The sequence below is a fragment of the Mytilus trossulus genome, chromosome 8, assembly GCF_036588685.1.
Source record: "Mytilus trossulus isolate FHL-02 chromosome 8, PNRI_Mtr1.1.1.hap1, whole genome shotgun sequence".
Classification (NCBI taxonomy): Eukaryota; Metazoa; Mollusca; class Bivalvia; order Mytilida; family Mytilidae; genus Mytilus; species Mytilus trossulus.
The window spans coordinates 44,511,613-44,532,143 of NC_086380.1; the positions used below are offsets into that span (position 1 = coordinate 44,511,613).

At 31.4% G+C, this 20,531-nt stretch overlaps 1 protein-coding gene across 1 annotated transcript in view; it reads left to right on the top strand.

Moving 5' to 3' along the window:
• LOC134680999 (G protein-coupled receptor kinase 3-like) overlaps positions 1-20,531 on the top strand; it is a 100,968-nt gene that overhangs the window by 72,838 nt on the left and 7,599 nt on the right. Inside the window, exons 10-18 of the mRNA XM_063540332.1 lie at positions 7,395-7,610; positions 11,519-11,613; positions 12,761-12,868; positions 15,735-15,801; positions 16,548-16,648; positions 17,149-17,311; positions 17,766-17,937; positions 19,096-19,250; positions 19,692-19,808. Of these exons, the coding sequence (XP_063396402.1) occupies positions 7,395-7,610; positions 11,519-11,613; positions 12,761-12,868; positions 15,735-15,801; positions 16,548-16,648; positions 17,149-17,311; positions 17,766-17,937; positions 19,096-19,250; positions 19,692-19,808 (1,194 nt within the window). The remainder of the gene's footprint in view (positions 1-7,394; positions 7,611-11,518; positions 11,614-12,760; positions 12,869-15,734; positions 15,802-16,547; positions 16,649-17,148; positions 17,312-17,765; positions 17,938-19,095; positions 19,251-19,691; positions 19,809-20,531) is intronic.

Consider the following 20,531-nt stretch of genomic DNA (forward strand, 5'->3'; position numbering starts at 1 on the left):
GGGGCATCTATGTACTTGGGACACATCATTGTTATAAGTGTAATTTTACAAAAAAAATGCCCTGTCAACAACCAATCAGACTAAAATTTAGTATGAAGACAGGACAGTTTATTAAATGTTGCTTATTAATTAGAAAAAACAAGTGAATAAATTTATCAGTTTTCATGAGCTGTAATGACAGAGTGTCATCCCTGCTAAGGCTTCCCTTTATACAGTTGAAAAAATCAATAAGTTTAATGTGGAGACAACTCTGTCAAAGTAGAAATCTGACTGGAAGGCTATTTACGTCAATCATATATGAATAATACATTAAATATATGTGGGAACCAATTTAAGAATTTTTATTTTTATTTTGTAAGATTTGAAAGTCTTAGAATTAGAATTGATTGTTCAGTGAGACATTCTATAAGTTCCTGAGTTTCTATTCATCACAGCTTACATCTGATTAAATAAAGTATATTAAATGCTAAGCTAAATAGAAAATGCACCAAAAGTACCTAATGTAATGAAATTTATAAAAAATGATTAAGTAATCAATACAAAAAGAAAGATTTGAGTTATCCTAGAAACTGTCCTTGAATTGAGCTGATGCTTTTCATGTTTTTATATAAGGATAAACTAACAAAGTCATTGATTTATATCCAAATGTGTAGCATTTCAACAGTATCAGAATCTTTCTACAGTGATTTCAGACGAGAAATAATTGAAAACATTCATCAATTGAGAAAACTAATCTCCATGGGGACCTCGCTGATTTCTCAGCGGTGAAATGTTTCAAGCTTCTGTCAGAAAGAAATAAACGATAATTCTTTTTGTTATTTACTTTTGAAAATTGATAAAATTGTTAACTTGTTGCTTACCATTCAGTGGCAGATATTTCATGCAGATTTAGGAAGATCTAAATAATGGATGAACACAGAGGGATACAGGAGAAAATTAGCTGCAACTTAGAAAAGACTGGAATATTTCTGATGTGGTTAGAAGTGTAGCCTTTAAAATATATGTAAGAAGACGTGGTATGAGTGCCACTGAAACAACTCTCGGTCCAAGTCACATTTTGTAAAAGTAAACCATTATAGATCAAATTACTGTCTTCAACACAGCCTTGGCTCACACCCAACAGAAAGCTATAAAGGGCTTTAAAAATGACTAGTGTAATACCATTCAAACAGGAAAACCAATGGTCTAATATATACACACACAAAAAACGAGAACCACCTATGAACCACATCAACAAATGACAACCACTGAATATTAGGTTCCTTTTGAACACCATATAACAGTTGTTGCTAAATATAAAAAATAAAGAGATGTGCTATAATTGCCAATGAAACAACCTTCCATTAGAGTTCAAATGAAGTCGATGTAAGCAATTACAGGACACCATACGTCCTTCAATAATGAGAAAAACCCATACAGTTTAGTCAGCTTCTAAAAGCCTGGAAATGACAAATGTAAAAGCAATTTAAATGAGAAATCTAATGAAATGATTCATATAAAAACCTGTAAACGAAAAACAAATATGATTTATTGCAACAAATTGCATTTGATTTCAATCTCCATCATTTGTGTGTTGATTTAAACTACACTGGCATACTCCCTCTAGGCATGTGTATTGCTTTATGAACCTTTAGGAGAACACATGATAGAATAGGATGACAAGTTTTAATAGTTTGGATCCACAAAGAGAAGATAACTGTATACATATATACACCTTATATCTAGCTATCACTATGGCAAAAACTGTGGTAAACGATTGCGAAATGCTAACTTTATATTGTTTTTGCATTATATATAAATCCATCAGTTTAATGAACTTTGTCTTGAAGCTTCGTCATCCCTTTATAGTTTTCCATTAAAATAGTTATTTATGGAAACCTTTTAGACTTTAGTGCCATAAACGGTTGAATTTATAGTATGTATTTCTATTTTTGTTAAAAAGATTTATATGTATAATTCCTGATAATGGTGATTACAAGAATTTCGCAATATATTTTTTGGGGGAAAATGGCGTTTCTTGGATTAGTATTGTTTATGATGATAATGTCTGATAGTATTGACTCATTATATCATTTCCTAAAACAAATGGGAGTTTTGGCAAGCATGGGGAATACATCAAATATTTCTTTGTTGACATTTGGAGTTTCCTCTGACATGCAATAATTGATTTAGTAAAACAAGTATCAGTAATATTGCAAATATTTCATGTCAAAAAGATGCTTTTGTTTGTTTTCTCATCGTCTTATTTACAAAAACACTTAGGTGATTTAGATTTTATGACTGTAGATGTAAACGAAATATTCCAGTAATTGATCATAATCGTTTATATTCTATAAAATTATTATGGTGGCTATCAGGGAAAGATTTATTCTAGTGTGATAAATATAGATCAATATTTCTATTTACACAAAGGAAAAGCTTATACATTTGCCCATTTAGATATAATCACCATTTCCCAGATTTGATTACTTCCTTTAGTAATTTCATGATTTCATTTATGGGAATGAGGGGAAAATGGATAACGGTACAGTAGGACAAAGACCCTATAGTAAATTTAAATTTGCTCAGAGCTAATTTGTGATTTCTAAATCTGGCAATTGTCATCTCATAACAGTCATTGCTTACATAGTTTCCAGCAGAGGGGGTGGCATGAACTTTTATATATAAAAAGATTCATTATTTTGGAAGTTTGAAAGTCCAGGGTGCCTCTTATAACTAAGTTTCTTTCTGTCATGATATGTCCATTGTTTATCACCTCATTTTCATGGTTGAGCAACTGCTAAACAATGGGACTTGGTTTTTTTTGTCACATGAATTTCTTAGTTATTTTTGGTTTGGATAAATATATTGGATTCCCGACCTTGACCTCTATTCATGGATAAGTGATAAAGGTTAAATTTTATTCTATGCTGTCTGTCTGCAACCAGATGTAGCCCTCTTCTACAAAATGTATGTTTGGAAAAAAAGTTTCTAAATTGTTAAATGATGTTTTATTTGGTAAGGTTTTTTGTTATTGTTTTTTTTTCAGTTCACACATAGATTGCAGAACATGCATTTCAAACACATTGCAAACGTTTATTTACTTTTTAAACTACTAAGGTAATGCTGGAGTTTGTTGTTGGTTATCAAAATAGAAAACGTTTGATTAATACACATTAGTAATTGATTGACAGATTATTACGTATAAGTAATCGATTCACAAAAACAATCATGTTGTATTTGTATTCTACGATTTCATCAATTTTTCTATGTTTACACATCACAAACTTAATTTTCCTTAATTCGATTTTTATTGCCAATTGAATGTACAATTCATTATTTGTACATGCTGACCAAATATATTTATCAATCATTTCTTTTCATGACTTATTTGGGCTTTTTTCTGCTGTGATTGGTCGGTTTGTTGTTTCTTTGACATATTCCCCTTCTCCATTCTCAGTTTTATATATACACCAGTATTTTGATAACTATTAATTTTGCATAGGTTATCTTGAATAGCCTCCACTCTGGAAATTTAAATTTTAAATGGAACTGATGATTTCTAAGCTATCTTGATGCTGGAAACTTTCTTTATAAAATATGATTAAAAGCAAATTTTGCTACAGCAAAATGAAAAATGATTATAATTTGATTTTAAAAAAGAAAGATAATTTCACATTTTAACCTTATTTGAAAATTCCCATGACATAATATTTTCATTCAGTACATATATGAAACAGCAATTGATATTACATGTAGCGTGTACTGGTACCAACTGTTTCTATCTTTGTTGTTACCAGTCTAAACTGAAACTTTTGTCAACATTATGCTTTTAAATAATTAAACACATCAGCGCATGGGAATTAAATGAGAATGTTCTAAGCAATGATTAAAACAATTGATGCAGCAGTAATCAAATGTAAACAAAACAAAAAGCATGAAATAATCCTCGGAATAAGGATTTTCAGTATAAATAGAGATAATTAAATCTGAAGCTATTTTCCCAATGGAGATAAAGAATTGGACTAAATTTAGTAGTTTGACGTCAAAGTAACACATGTACCAGCGTTATAAATCCTAAATTGAGCTTAACATATCATGTTTGAGATATAAAATGTTATAATTGTCATTTTTTTCAAGGACCTTTTCTGACCTCATGATCAATAAAGATATATAACAGTTGTAAGCTAATTAGTGGACAATATTGGCTATGTAAAGTAACAGCCTATCAATATTCATTGAATCGTTTAGTTTGACTATTTTGGAGCTTTATGCAACATGAGTTTGAAGTTTATGCAACTGGTGTTTAGATTGGGTATTAAAGTGCTTACAGGATCTTTCCAACATTTCAATAGAAAAGGTGGATAGCTTATTTTAAGGATGCCTTATAAAGACTGGTTGACAAGAAATAAGACCATGTTTTTTTTGTCATTTTATTGTCAGTTCCTTTTTGACTGCATTTATTAAAGTTGTATCTTTGGTATCTCTTACCTTCAGATGCTTTATAGCTAGGCTATTGCACCCTTAAAATTCAACATTCCTCTGTAGTACTGAATATAAATTAGGCTATTTTTTGTAAACATTAGTATATTTTGTGTTGATAGCAGATCTGATGTTCTCTGTTTAATTTCTTGTCTACAAAACTTTTGTTTCATATGCCTGTCTGTTGTCCATAATTGAAAGAACCTCTGTCCTCGGTTCAATACCACTCATATATGCATCAATATGTGAAATGTTCCGTTATGCTTCAATTTGTCTTAAAATGTCTACCGCTAAAAGTAGAGACACATAAAAATTTCAAATATTAAGCAAAACATTGAAAGGTAAACTGTAATGCCATCGTAGATGTGTTATATTTTACAAAACCAGAAGTTTTGGAGATGCTGTATCCATAAAATCATTCAAAATTGGTGTCTTGAACATTTCCATTGCTTGGCCTTCATTCTCAGGAAATTAATCTCAAAACAAATTAGATTCTATCACCATAAATAGCAGCTTAGTCATTTTTTTTAGAATAAAGTTTTATTAATATGTATACCTTTGAACAATATCTGGTAACTGGTAAATCTGACAAAATGATGAATCGTATTGTCACCAGTAAAATCCATCTTAACCATGATTGATTTTATCATGCCACAGAGGAAAACATTCCATTGGCGTAGTATCGATAATGGCAATTTAGAAAAAAGTAAATTGAGGAAACCTTTCAAGACAGAAAAGCACCTCCACAGGGACCTTTAAAAGAGAATCTTGCCTTTTATATTACTCATCTTATAATTAGACTTTGTTGGTAGAATGAGATTTAACATTGCTCCAGTCACCTAGAGAAAAAAGAACCAATATTTGTAGAAGAAATGTTTGTATTCAGTCTTTTCAATGGTTTTTGTAACTGTGGATGATCACTCTTTAAAAAATTTAAAAATTATGAGCAAATAAAATAAACAAAACCAAAATGAAATATTGATATTTTTGTTACTTTATCTAACATATGAAGGACTCAGATTTCTTTTAAATTTGAGTTCTACTGTGGGTATGGTTATGTGATTTTGTATTCTACATTGGCTAGAGGTAATGGGGAAGGGTTGAGATCTCACAAAACTTGTTTAACCCTGCCACATTGTGTCTGTCTCCAATGATTAATTGTAAAAGTCCAGCTGAAGTCTGATGGCAATAAATTGGTATTTTGACCCCTGATAAGTGAACCTGGTGTCCTAATACACCCTCCACATATGTCTGTGTGTCCCATTGTAGTAAAACCTATGAATTCTGAACTTTAATCTAAAGGTGCCCTCTCTCATAACCTCATTTATTTGGTCCTGAAAGTGACCATTGTATACATCTTTGACTGTATGTGCCTAGGTCAAAATGGACAGGGAATTGACATGGGTCAAAAATCAAGTTCAATGTGTTTTCTTTGCATACTTGGACAACAATATCCAAAAACAACTTTTAAGAAAAAAACAATGCTGCTGTCATTTATACTGTAATTGACTGATTTTAGAACATAGTGGCCTTATCATGTGTTACCATAGCAACTAATTATTGTCAAGATCATATCCTGAGGAAATACTTAATTTTTTTTTTTTTCATTTTTATTAGACTTGATGTTTGAATATCATCCCTGAAAGCAGCTTTGTAAATTCATTTTAGTCAAGCATTAGAATATAGACATGTTCCTGAAAATGAATGAAAATAAAAGTGAAATAACCTTATTTGGTATTTCTAGGATTTTATAAATTGAAATTGTTACATCATGGGAAACTTCATTAGATTGTCTTAATTATCTAGAAAATTGCTGAGGCAATGTCAATGTCATCTTGACAAGTTTTAAACACATAATTAAAGAAATTTTAAAAGGAAAATACAGATTGTGTGCATGTCATTTATTCTGAAGTTGAATGAAATGAAAGGATGAATGAGAACAAGTTTTGTCCTCCATTTCATAAATTTTTAACCCACTTTTTATGTAATTGCTACAAATACATTTTGATATTTTGGTTTGAACTGGCTGAATATCAAACTGTAATAAATAGCAATAATAGTATACTGCTTAAAGCCTTTTCAATAGTCATTATTGGTTTAACTGAAAGATATCTGGGTAACAATAGAAAAGTGAGGTAAACACATCAACTATAGGGGGAAACAACATGTAACAACAAAAACACTTAACTGCTACAATAAAAAAACCACTGCCATACATAGAAAGGGACTATTTGATAACAACTGCCATATTCCTGATTAGGTATATGACATTTTAAGGAAAATTGTGGGCTGAACATGGTTTATGGCTAGCAAAACTTCCCATTTATATGTAAATAAATAAATTTGGTGTTTTTACTGTCTTATGATTGGTTAAAATTATTAGTTTTATTTTCAATGTTGTCAATTTTGATGGAGACACGCCCACTCTGACGTTGTGTATTCATACGCCAACATGTGTGTACGTTGTTATTGTTTATATTAATAATATAAAAAATTCTTGGAGCCTTATTTTTGATAGAAATTTATTTATAATGAATGGCAATAATTTATTTTTATTTTATTGAACCATAAAACTAATTTTTGACTCTTCGCATTTTACATAATCCGCTTCGCGGATTATTCATTGTGAAGAGTCAAAAATTAGTTTTATGGTTCAATAAATTCAAAATAGATACTAGCCATTCATTAAATGTTAAAAATACTGCTGATATGACGAAAATTTTGAGACATTAATACAGTACAAATTAATTCCCAAACTATCAGAAGACCTGATGATTGAGATTTTTCTCTCTGAAAGAAACAACGAAACTCTTATTGTATAAGTTTGATTGCTTATTAATTGTAAATTATATTTGTTTACTTTATACATAGTTGCATATCACATGTTTTATATACTAATTAATTTATTTTTATTTTTTTCTTCTATTTCTCAGCAAGAAGGCAGCCCATTCATTGTGTGTATGACTTACGCTTTTCAAACTCCAGAAAAATTATGTTTCATCTTGGACTTAATGAATGGAGGGGATCTACACTATCATCTGTCTCAGCACGGAGTGTTCTCAGAGAGGGAAGTCAGGTTTTATGCAGCAGAAGTTATTCTGGGATTAGAACACATGCATAATAGATATGTTGTCTATAGAGATTTAAAGGTAATTTATAGTCGAAAAAAAAATTATGAAGGGTTTATTTTCACTAGGGTCTCAGTGGACGAGTGAGTTAAATACTGCACAAGGCAGGTATACACTTGACTCCAATCTTAATTGACTTGGATTGTCAGTTTCTTTCCATGCACTTAGGCTTCCTCCACCATTGAAATCTGACCACCACGAAAAAGTACAGTACAATAGTGTCACGCTAAAAACCAAATAAATCAATCAATATTTTCACCAATTTTGCAAGTAGCGTAAAAATGCAAAAATTGGCAGTTTAATCTTGATTTTTAAGGAGAAGAAAAGAAAATCTTGAAACTGTTTGGCATTTGAAGTTGCAAAATATATACCAATGCAAAAGTAAACCACTAAACAGTATTTTTACTTCTGGAAGATTTTTAATCGGATTGTTGTGACAAAAATGTCGGTTATTGATTTGGGGATGCGCGGCGGCGGGCGGGCGGCAATCAAATGTTGTCAGCGCATTAACTCATGAACTGTTCAACCAAAGCTTTTAAAATTTTAATATTTTGTTACTGACAACTAAATGAAGGTCAAGTTCAATAATAGCGATTTTGACTTTTACTGTTCAGGAGTTATGGTTCTTGAAAGATTGAAAAATGGCGTTTCCAGTCGTGTCCGTGCATTTACGAATGAACCGTTCTACCAAAGCTTCCCATATTTTAATATGTTGTTACTGGTGACAAAATGGAGGTCAAGTTTAATAATGACAATTTTGACTTTTACCGTTCAGGAGTTATGTTCTTGAAAGATTGAAAAATTGTGTTTTCAGTCGTGTCCGTGCATTTTCTCATGAACCATTCAACCAAAGCTTTTCAAATTCTAATATGTTGTTACTGATGACAAAATAGACATCAAGTTCAATAATGATGATTTTGACTTCAACCGTTCAGTAGTTATGGTTCTTGAAAGATCGTAAAATGGCGTTTCCAGTCATGTCCGTGCATTTACGCATGAACTGTTCTACCAAAGCTTCCCAAATTTCAACATGTTGTTACTGATGGCTAAATGGAGGTCAAGTTCAATAATGATGATTTTGACTTTTACCGTTCAGGAGTTAAGGTTCTTGAAAGATTGAAAAATGGTGTTTCCAGTCGTGTCCGTGCATTTACGCATGAACTGTTCTGCCAAAGCTTCCCATATTTTAATATGTTGTTACTGGTGACAAAATGGAGGTCAAGTTTAATAATGACAGTTTTGACTTTTACCTTTCAGGAGTTATGTTCTTGAAAGATTGAAAAATGGTGTTTCCAGTCGTGTCCGTGCATTTTCTCATGAACCATTCAACCAAAGCTTTTCTAATTTTAATATGTTATTACTCATGACAAAATAGAGGTCAAGTTCAATAATGATGATTTTGACCTTTACCGTTCAGGAGTTATGGTTCTTGAAAGATCGTAAAATGGTGTTTCCATTCACGTTGTTGCATTTACTCACGAACCATTCAAACTTAGCTTTTCAAATTTTAATATGTTGATACTGATGACAAAATAGAGGTCAAATTTGATATTGACGATTTTCACTTTCACCAATCATGAGTAATGGTTCTTGTGATATTGCCAGGACACAAATAAATGCTAATAAATCCGGTTTGCTGTCGTTGCGACAGCCTCTTGTTATATACTGTGTTATTTTGAATCGTGAACCAAATTTAACTTTAATTAAAAATCAGCACATCTTGTCATTTTGAAACAATCCAGACGATTTACTGGTGATTTTCCCAATGAGAGGTGTTATACCCCTCATGAATTCCTATACTACATAAACTCAATATCCCTTAAAAGATGCTCAGTCATCATGTGCTTAAAATCTCCCAGATAATGATACAGAATACATACTTATTTGTTTGTTTAAAGAAATGACAGTGTGCCAAAGCACATGCTTTAATAAAATCTTAATGGCTCACCCAGTAAAATTGTCCATACAAAATTTGGTATTGCATTGTTCTGTAAGGAATATGCACAAATTGACCACAGTTGGCTTAAATGAATAACAAAATTTCATTAATAATTAAATTTCCAATAAAATGTAATTACTGTATTGAGTACCAATTTTTATGGATTTCATGGTAAATAATTTCAATACTTATATGTTTCATAGGATTCCGTTATTTTGATTGGCAGATTGGCAGTCATGTGGTCTTTTGATTGGTTGGTTTATTTCCCAATTCATTGAAAGGTGAAAGATACCAAAAGGATTTTATTCAAACTTGAAAGTCTGAAACAAACTTACCTAAGTACCATGTCGAAAAAGGAAAAATGTCAAAAAAACAAACAACAGTATAGAAAGCACAACATGAAAACCAAACCAACTAAAAGAGGGGTGTTTTAACCCATTCAGAGAAATTGTTTTCTTGACAATCCAATTACTAACTGTCCTTTATTTTTCATTTTTGTTGGACTTATTTATGCCCCACCTAGGGATAGAAAATGATCATGTGAGTGGGGCATCTGTGTACTTCTGGAAGAGTTTGTCATGTTAGATCAATACATATGTGTTTAAATATCCTGGATAGTCAATAGTTTACCATTTTGTATGTGATTACTCAAGCTTAGTTCCATCCTTTCATATCAATAAATTCATTGCTGTATCCCATTTCTTAAGGTCATTCTTAGTTTGGAAACTGAAACCTTCCATTCATTTAACATTGAATTATGAGTCATAACTACTAGATATGACGAAAGTATAATCACATGTTGATTGATACTTTTATTACATGTGGCTATATCTCTGAGAGAAATAAAAATAGCATGATTATAGTCAATTATATCTTGTTACTTTGAATAAATCTTTGGATTAAATGTAATTACCACACAGGTAAAATAGATAAGGTTATTTCCAGGTGAAAAACAGTTTTCCAAGATTCCAAAGTGAGGCTATCGACTCTTCAGCACTTGAACAAATTCTGTTTTTTCTCCTAGCCAATTAGGACTCTAAACTACTAAAAAATGGTTTATCTTGGAATTTTATTTACGTAAACTGTTTTTCCAACCATGTGAAGCTTTGGAACTTCATAATGAAAATTGATTAAATATATGAATCAAAGAGAAAAGTAGCTACTTTTTTCCCTGGGCTGATAAATGGCATGATAAAAAGTAAGGTTTCACCTACAAAAAGCATGTTTGACCAAAACATCTGGAACAATTGTGTATTGATTTCTGTATCTTTTGGAAGTGCATGAGTATTTAAATCTATTCCTCTGGCAACAAAATCAAAAAGCTACAAATAAATATGTACAAGTAATTGCTTGCAGAAATAGCTTGCCAATGTGATAAACTTGTGAATCCATTTGGAATATATACCAGAGAAAAAAACAAGTGGATTACATGAACTTATATGGCCAATATGAAAATAAAAAGATGTAGTATGATTGGTCAATAAGACAACTCTCCACCAAAAAACAAAAGATATAGAAGTTAACAACTGCAGGTCATTGTACAGTCTTCAACAATGGACAAAACTGGGTTGGTAGACAGGTTAGGCTTATCCTGCCATGCATGCATCACCCACTCTATGAGTCCTGATTCAAAATTATTTTTCCCAGGAAAAGTAAAATTCGCAAACTTACAAAATTGTTCACTTTGAGAAATTTGTGTTAACTAGATTTTCAAGTCAAATTATGGTATTAAATATAGATAAAAGGCTGTGATAAGATTGCAAATGAGAAAACTTTTTAAAGAGTTGCACCAAATGACCTAGTATTTAGCAATTATAGGTCAATGTATGGCTTTCAATAAGCAAAACCCATGCAAGCTGTAAAAGGCAGGACAGGACAATCAAACTAGAAATCTGATGTCATGATTTATGTATAAAAACAAGTTTAATTTATAATTTTTATATTATTTGTTAAAAATGTGGATTAAATTGTGTTGTATTTTATTTTTCAGCCTGCTAATATATTACTAGATGAAAATGGTCATGTACGAATATCAGATTTAGGTCTGGCTTGTGATTTTTCCAAGAAAAAACCTCATGCAAGTGTGTAAGTAAAATTTACTCCATTGACAAAAAGTATCTACCATACTATTGAGTGTGATGCCCAAATTCAGTGGCATATTATTTGATCTCCAAAAGAGGAGGGTGTATAGTTACACCTCTATCTGGCCATATGTTCATCTATCACATTTTTATGGAACTACGATTAAGCTTCCGGACATATGTAAATATTCTTTATGTAAACACGCTTAACCATGTGACGTGATATCACGCTCATCCCTTGTAAACAGAACAAGATTGTGGTATTGTGATAATATGCGTAGTTTGTCTAGCTCAGAATTAACACCTTTGAGAACGACATTTGATAAATATAACAATGTTGACTATTTTAGTATTTGTGACGACTTTTTAAGTATTTGTGACGTTAGTTTGTTTACAAAATAAAGTATTCCTATTTCCATTCATGTTATATTTATGTTAACTGAGAAACCTGTGAGCATTATTAATTTATGTATGATGGTTATATAAAATTTATTGTTACAGTGTTAATAATTCACGTGTCCACTTATTTTCTTCCTAGTTGTCATTTCTTTTAAAATTTTTTGTCTGGAGCTATTTTAAACATCAATTTTGTTCAAGTAAAAACATATATTTATGAAGAAATAATTCCTTCATGTCATGATCTATATAAAAAAGAAGATGTGGTATGATTGCCAATGAGACAACTCTCCACAAGAGACCAAATGACACAGAAATTAACAACCATAGGTCACCCTACGCCGTTCAATAATTAGGAAAGCACATACCTGGTTTATGCTCATTTTAACATGGGTAGGCATTATACTTGTCAATATTATAATTTACACTGAGCGTCAGCATTTCATGAAATTGTTAATCACACAAGACAAACCAAAAACTTTATAATCAGAACGTTAGGCTTTTTCAATATGAAGGGTATTTAGAGGTAAGAGAAAATGTATTGTTTCTAACTAAGAAGTAAAAGAAAATGTATTGTTTCTAACTAAGAAGTAAGAGAAAATGTATTGTTTCTAACTAAGAAGTTAGAGAAAATGTATTGTTTCTAACTAAATAAATGGCTAAAGTGTGAGAAATGTTTTAATACATGAGAAGTTTGTACTGTTTATTTCTATGAATAGCTTTAGTAACCAATATAATGTTTGTTTACATTACAGAGGTACACATGGATACATGGCTCCAGAAGTTTTATCCAAAGGTACACCATACGATTCCAGTGCTGATTGGTTCTCCTTTGGCTGTATGCTGTATAAATTATTAAAAGGGTAGGTGAATCTTACAAATCCAGTGGGGGGGGGGGGGTGTCTGGATGACCCAGGCCCCCCTCTTTTGTGGGAAAAATTTGGTTGATTATATCACTGAAGCATGACTGTAGCAGACCCCCTAAAAAAGTTCTGGATTGGCCACTGTCATAACAGACAATGTTTCGAAGTGTTGACATTTTGTTTCAGTAGAATTATTAAAAATCATTATCAGTATTCGAAAATAATTCTTTTACTGTTCATGTTTAAATTCACTGCTAATAAAGGCAACAGCAGTATACCTCTGATCAAAAGACATAAATCGATTTAGCGAAAAACAATCTTAGTTTACAAACTAAAACCAAGGAAACACAACGGAACAACAGAAACAATGTAATGCAACAAAGACAAACGCCAACATACATAGAAATGACCTGTAGATAACAACTGCCATACTCCCTAAACAATACACTACGCCAACATGCATAGAAATGACCTGTAGATAACAACTGCCATACTCCCTTGACAATACATTTTGAAGTTATTTATTATATATATATATAAAGATCATCCATTTCACTTTGGGCCATGTGGTCATTTATGGAGCTCTTTGAAAAAGACCAACAATTCTTTAAACTGCCATAGAGTCTCCTGTGTCATTCACTATTTGTCCAATACCTCTTCAAGAATGGGATATTTTACAGCATTTTTTTTACTTTGAGGACATTTATACCATTTAACTTAATTTTTTTTTACTCTGCATATTAGAGAGTTCTCTGATACTAATACATGTATTACTTACAAACTCAAAACATAAGTAAAGTTGCATTTAGGGGTTCTTTACAGTCTCATACAAAACATGGGCAACTCTGATCAACACTATACTTCTTAAGCTTCCTAAAATTAGAATAAATATTGATGTTACATGGTTAATGCCTTGACTGCAACGTGTTGTGGAAACAAGATTAAAGTGCACTGTTCACTTTTGAAAAAAACATTCGACAAAACATATATCTTTGTCAAAAAGGAATTATCTAGGTTACATAATAGCCTTCTGTTTACTACTGGTTTGTTTATTTTATTAAGCATATTCAGGAAATTCAGGTAATGGAATCAAGGCAGTATTAGGAATCATAAAGTTCAGCTGACATAATTCTCGAAAATTTGCAGACTTGACTGCAAAATAAGGAAGTTAACAAATAAATAGTCCCAGTTGTAAAAACATTGACACAGATACATGATTTATGGAAAGATTGGGACATTTTATAGAACTTCATCAATATTGAGATTAAGTTCTGTAAATTTAATAGCTAGATTCTCTTTTGACATCCAAACCTTGACTTCCGAGATGGTGAATTAATCGGTTTAAAATTATGTAACAAAAGCATTCAATTGTATTGGAACCATTGTTTTGATTGGGTTTTTATCTTTCTGATATTTTAATTGGATTTTCTGGCAACATGAGTTTAATAGAATACTTTATACACCATTAGTAAGCTTAATGTGATCGATTGTGTTGGATTTTGATATTATCATTCTAGATTATGTTTCCAAGTTTGCAATCAATACAAATTGTTATAAAAAATTTAAAAGTCTCATTCTAGTTATCTATGAGGATTTTCTTATAGTTATTGGTACATTACATTCTTTTCAAAAGCATCCTCTACCATATTAGAAATTAAAGCAAAGTAAGAGAATATCTAGAGCATAACCACACTCTTATATTATAAGCTAGTCGTCCTAAACATGCATGAAACATTTGCCACTGGACATTAAGAATTTCATTCGTTTGGCATACTCTGATTTACTTCACTGAACTTGTATATATTTTAATTTAGAGGCCCAACTCATTGTGCATTTAGAACCCCATTGGTGGCCCTAGGCTGTTTTCTGCACTTTGGTCGGGTTGTCTCTTTGACATATTTCCCATTTCCATTCTCAATTTTATGTTTAAATATATATTGTTTGAAAGATCACAGTGTTTGTCAATTCCTTTAACAATAAAAAGGAGTGGGTTGTTTATCCTAATCTTTCAATGTGATTTATACTTTTGGTATTAAGGTTTTTGTTTGTGTCCACTTTAAAATTTAAGTAATATAAAACTAAAAAAACAAATAGATTAGGTTGATTTCACGAAAAACAATAGTTTTGACATCATAGAAAAGACACTTTAAGTTGTTTCTTGAAAAGAACATGTATAAACATTTTGGTATTGAAATTTCATACGAACAGCTTATTGTTGACGTTTGGTAAAGTTTCCTACCCACACTTGGTTTTGACTTTAAGATAAGCATTTAATCTATCTGTCACTTATTTTAACACAAAACATAGGACTTTGAAATCAGGTATAATTTTTTTTTACCAAAAAGGCCTTTAACACCTCTATTTTCCATGTTTCTTTCATGTTTAACTTTTCAAAGAATATCTTCTTAAATGGGAGATAACTCTTACACACAGTTTTTGTAAATAGACTCCAAGTATACCAAGATATACATATATTAATTAAAAACCTAGTAATTAGTGCTTAACCTACACTTATACTTACTTAAACATGATGAAAAAATAATAGGTTAAACAAAAATTGCTGATATAAATGGACAAAAAACATCACAAATATCATATTTGATATTTCTTTTCAGGAATCTGTATCATGATTTTCTATAATTACATATAAAAAGATATGAGGAACATTTCTTTTGTCTCTGTCATAGAAAAATGACTACCTAACTTTGACTTCTACTACAAATCCATTCAGATTGCAATTTGGCTTATGGTGTTTCTGGATGTTTGCATATATTGCTTTGAAATCATAAACCATTGTAAAAGCACAAACTTAGCCATGTATACGTTTTAAGCATCATTTTTGAATTAGATATTTTTTCTTTTATAGACACAGTCCATTTAGGCAACATCGGACCAAAGACAAACATGAAATAGACAGAATGACCATGACAATGGTAAGATTATCAATACTAAAACTTATTAAAAGAAAAACAAAAGATATAGAGTATCTGTCCATGACAAAAAATTAGTACTTGAACAGCAAAAACACACTGAATGCAAAGGAAAATACATATATTGCTGTTCTTCATCTCAAAGACACGGTGACAAAAGCAAAGAAACAGTTCTTTTATTGCTTTTCATCATCTCAAAACCACAGTGAGGCCTTAAATTCAAAGCAAAAAAATCTCAACTCACTACAAGTTGAAGGCTTCTAGCACCTGCTTGAGGGGAATTCTTTGCAAAAATAGTTTGGAAAGACTTTGTAACAGTCATTTTGTTGAGCACCACTGACAGAGAAGTTCTTACCATGTACCCATTTAAATTATCACTTCCAATAGGGCAAAATACTTTTAAATTAATTTGTATCATTCAATAAGAAACATGATTCAGATAGTGCCTCCCATCTTAAACAATAAGTAAGATATCAAGGGCTGCTCCTTTGTTAGTAGGTACTAACATTTGTACACAACTATCCATCAACAACAAAAAAAGCAAAAATATTTCAAAAGAAAGAGGGCTGCAAAAAGAAATTGCATGAATACTTTATTCTCATAAAAAAATTGTTACAGAGAGTAGGTAAAGTTTTCTCTTTCCTGAACTTGGACAAAATAGTTTTCTTTCAGTACCATAAATTGAAGTTTTAAGTTCAGCCTATTGTTTAGTGTGAACTGAACTGAATTTTATGTTCTATTATTTTCAGAATGTTGAGTTACCAGATTCCATGTCTTCAGAAATGAAAACATTATTAGAAGCTTTATTATGTAGAAATGTGGAAGATCGAGTTGGCTGCATGGGCAGAGGGTATGTATAGCAATATGAAGAATTTTGATGAATTATAGAGGAAGAAGCAAGGGATTTGCTACATTTTACAAAAAAGTTATAGAAATGACAGTTTTCTCAGATGCAGTAATAAGGAGGAATTCAACAACTGAATTTTACTATTAAATTGTTTGAAAAAATTTAACTTTCACACTCAACATTGGTTAAGTATTTTCATTTTATCCATTTACCAGAAAATTTGTGGGATTAGAAGATAAGAGGAAAAAAAGTTTTCCAAAAGACACTTTATTGTAAACTACAAATTTTTAATGATAAATTGGCTCATAATTAGTAGATTGATACAATTGATGCCAAATTCAATAAATGTATCAAATGTGATAATTGAACAAGCTTTTTGCAATGAATTTTCCTTTTTTAGAGAAAAAAAACGCCAAAAACCAAACTTCTCAAGTACACTTATCATTCAGCATGCATTAAGATACTAAACAATTTTATCAAGATTTTCTCTCTCTATTTTTCAGAGCTATTGAAGTTAAAGAACATCCATTTTTCCGTGGCATAGATTGGACTCAGGTTTATTTACAAAAATATCAGCCCCCATTGATACCTCCCAGGGGAGAAGTTAATGCAGCCGATGCTTTTGATATTGGTTCATTTGACGAAGAAGATACCAAGGGCATAAAGGTAAACACATGTGTGATTAATGATGTTAAAACCTCATATTCTAATTTTCTTAACTACCTTGGTTGATTCCATCTATAGTTAACGTTGCTGTCAATTAAAAGTGTACCCAGGTTTTTGATAAACATCTTTCAACTATCTTAATTACATTCATTGATATGATTTTTTTTTCATGTAGCAGAAATAGGTTTTATAGAATGTTTCAAAGTCTTATATATGGGGTCGTAAATTAAGCTTTCCAATTTAGATCCTAAATTACTTGGTATTTATACACACAAGTACCACAAGTTCAATATTTACAAACTGCAGTCAACTCTTTGAATAAGTTTGTATAATGCATGTATACCAGACCTTAAACTATCATCTGACATAAAATATGTATCCCTTGAAAGTAGTAAGGGTTAATAGAAACCCTTCTTTGTCAGTTAACAATTTAGTTATAATTTATATTTTCCAGTTAACTGAGGCAGATCAGGATTTGTACCGAAATTTTCCATTGTTGGTATCAGAACGATGGCAACAGGAAGTAGCTGAGACTGTTTTTGATGCAATTAACGCTGATACCGATAAACTAGAATTAAAACGTAAACAAAAACCAGGGTCAGATTCTTCTTACTACCAGCAAGATGGTAAGATAATTCTATGTAATCCATTAGATTTTGTTTGTTTGTTTGTTGATGTGTAATTTTCAGCCAAATTACCTAGACAGAACCAACTATCCTCAGTAGGAAAACTGGTAATTTGGTAATCCTTGACAATTAAGATAAGAGGAGAACACACCTCATCACAAGCAGAGTTGGAATTCACAACAGTAGAGTTGACAGGCTAGTTTCCACTGTATAGGAACTACGTTGACATCTACAGGTGTAATACCACCATTGATTTTCCCCTATTAGTCTTTGTTAAATTTGCACTTTTCAAAAAATTGTGCAGAATTTTTCTTTGTTTCAAATAAAGAAATACTTGGCATGAGTACAGTTTTATCCTGTCCAGTTCTATAGAAAAAGTTTCACATAACATTTCATTGCATATAAGAAAATAACCATCATTGGAAGTTAACCAATCAAATTTCTCCCCATGTAACCTCAAGATTACAAAATTTTCTATAGAAATCACAAATAAAAAATAATGGTGTTTTGAAATACCCAAGACATATGTTTATGACACAGAAGTAGTTTTACTGCAATAAAATGTAGGATTAATTACCTACAACGGTCAAAATCAAGGGAATATTTTTTTAGACCTACTTTCGTATGCAACCGGATGTGACGTACCATGATTTGGTGGTATTACACCTACATAGGACAGTGCTTCATATACCACAAACATAAAAAACCGAACACACAATAGTCTCAAGTGGAGTGTCAACATGATTCAATAACATGGTATCACAAAAAAACAATCAGTTTTAATCATAATTTCACCACTTATCTATGATGCTTAAAATCAGATGTTTGAAAATAAAAGTATCTAAAAATGAAATCTTAAATCTTAAAACTTAAAAAGTAATTTTAGTTAATGAGTTTGAAACCATTTATTATGAGCATCACTATGTATTTGGAGTATAAACTTAACTGATAACAAAATAATTGATAAAATTTAGAATGGATATGGGCATTATGGGGAATGTGTCAAAGAGCAGAAGACAGCCAAGGACACCTATGAGTCTTCAACACTGCGAGAAAATCCTAAAATTTAACTTCCTATTTAAACAACTGAAAATTTATGGAGCATTAAGAATTTATTTCAGGACGTTGTTATAATAGATGATTATTTATATATTTCAGGACCAACAGACTGTATAGTGGAAGGTGAAGTACTGAAATTAGGTGGACCATTTCTTCAAGCCTGGCAGAAGAAACATTTAAAGCTGTATCCAAACCGTTTAGAATTTTATCATAAAAATAGAGATGGACAGATAGTCTATGGTAAAGGTGTAGAGGTAATAATGATATTAGATTGTTATACCCCCACCCTACTTTCTCCAGAAGAGTATATACTGTTTCTATGCATTATGTCAAAATACCCTCAACACTAACAAGTTCAGAAAAGTTGTGTAAAGATTTAAGTCTATCAAAGATTTGCAGTCAACACCAAACTTGAGAAAGACACATTTAACCACTGGTAATAGTATGAAAATAAACAAGTCTTAAGATGGATTTCTGGGCTCTTGTTCATAAAACTTAACTCAGTATAACAGAGAACAAAATCTGTATTTTGATTTGTTGATTTCTGAGTCTTAGTATGACCAAAATGCTCAAATTTTTTATGACCACAAAGCCTGAACTTTTATAGGAATGTGTTCTTGTTATATACTATGCTGCTTTTTCTTTATATAATATATGTTCATTCTATAACCATATACTATTTCATATACTTTCAGCTTGTTTCAATGTTAGATATCAAAGACATATATCCAGATTTCCAAAAGTTTAACAAGACTGAAAATTGTATTGTGATAGTCCTGAAAACTGACACCAAACTAATTATAACATCACCAGTAAGTACATTGTAACTCTTTAAGTCCTGAAAACTCATACCAGGGGGGAGAGGGGGGGGGGGGGGGGGGGGTTACTGACTATCCTATTGGGTATAACTGTGCTGACAGCACTTAAAAAATCATACCCTGTTCTAACCAGAAAATATTAAAAAAACATACCCTGTCCAAAAATAAATTTTGAAAAACATACCCTGATCTAGACTCCCTCAGAAAATGTACACCCTGTTCTAGACCCTATAAAATAGATGCTGTTCTAGACCATGTTTCTAGAGTGTTTCTTAAACAGTTAAATAAGCGATCTTGTTCTAGACAAATACTTTGTTTTGCAGCACTCATACCAATCAAAATATAGGAAGAAACCTCATGGGTCATGATAACAATTTGGGAGAAATCAAACTAATGGCCAAACGAATAAAATGTGGTAGTTATACATAAAACAATAATGGGCTGAAAATCGATTATATATATAAGGAAAGAAGTTTTAATGTCCATCTTCATCTTGACAGTGAGTTTAAGGTCATCAGCAATAAGTTGAAGAGTTCTTGTATGTTATTTCTCGAATTTGTTTGCTGAATAGGGTTAAAAAAAAAATTGAGAATGGAAATGGGAATGTGTCAAAGCGACAACCACCTGACTAAAGAGCAGAAAAAGCCCTGGCCACCAATAGGTCTTCAACACAACAAGAAAATCCCATACCGGGAGGTGGGCTTCAGCTGGCTCCTA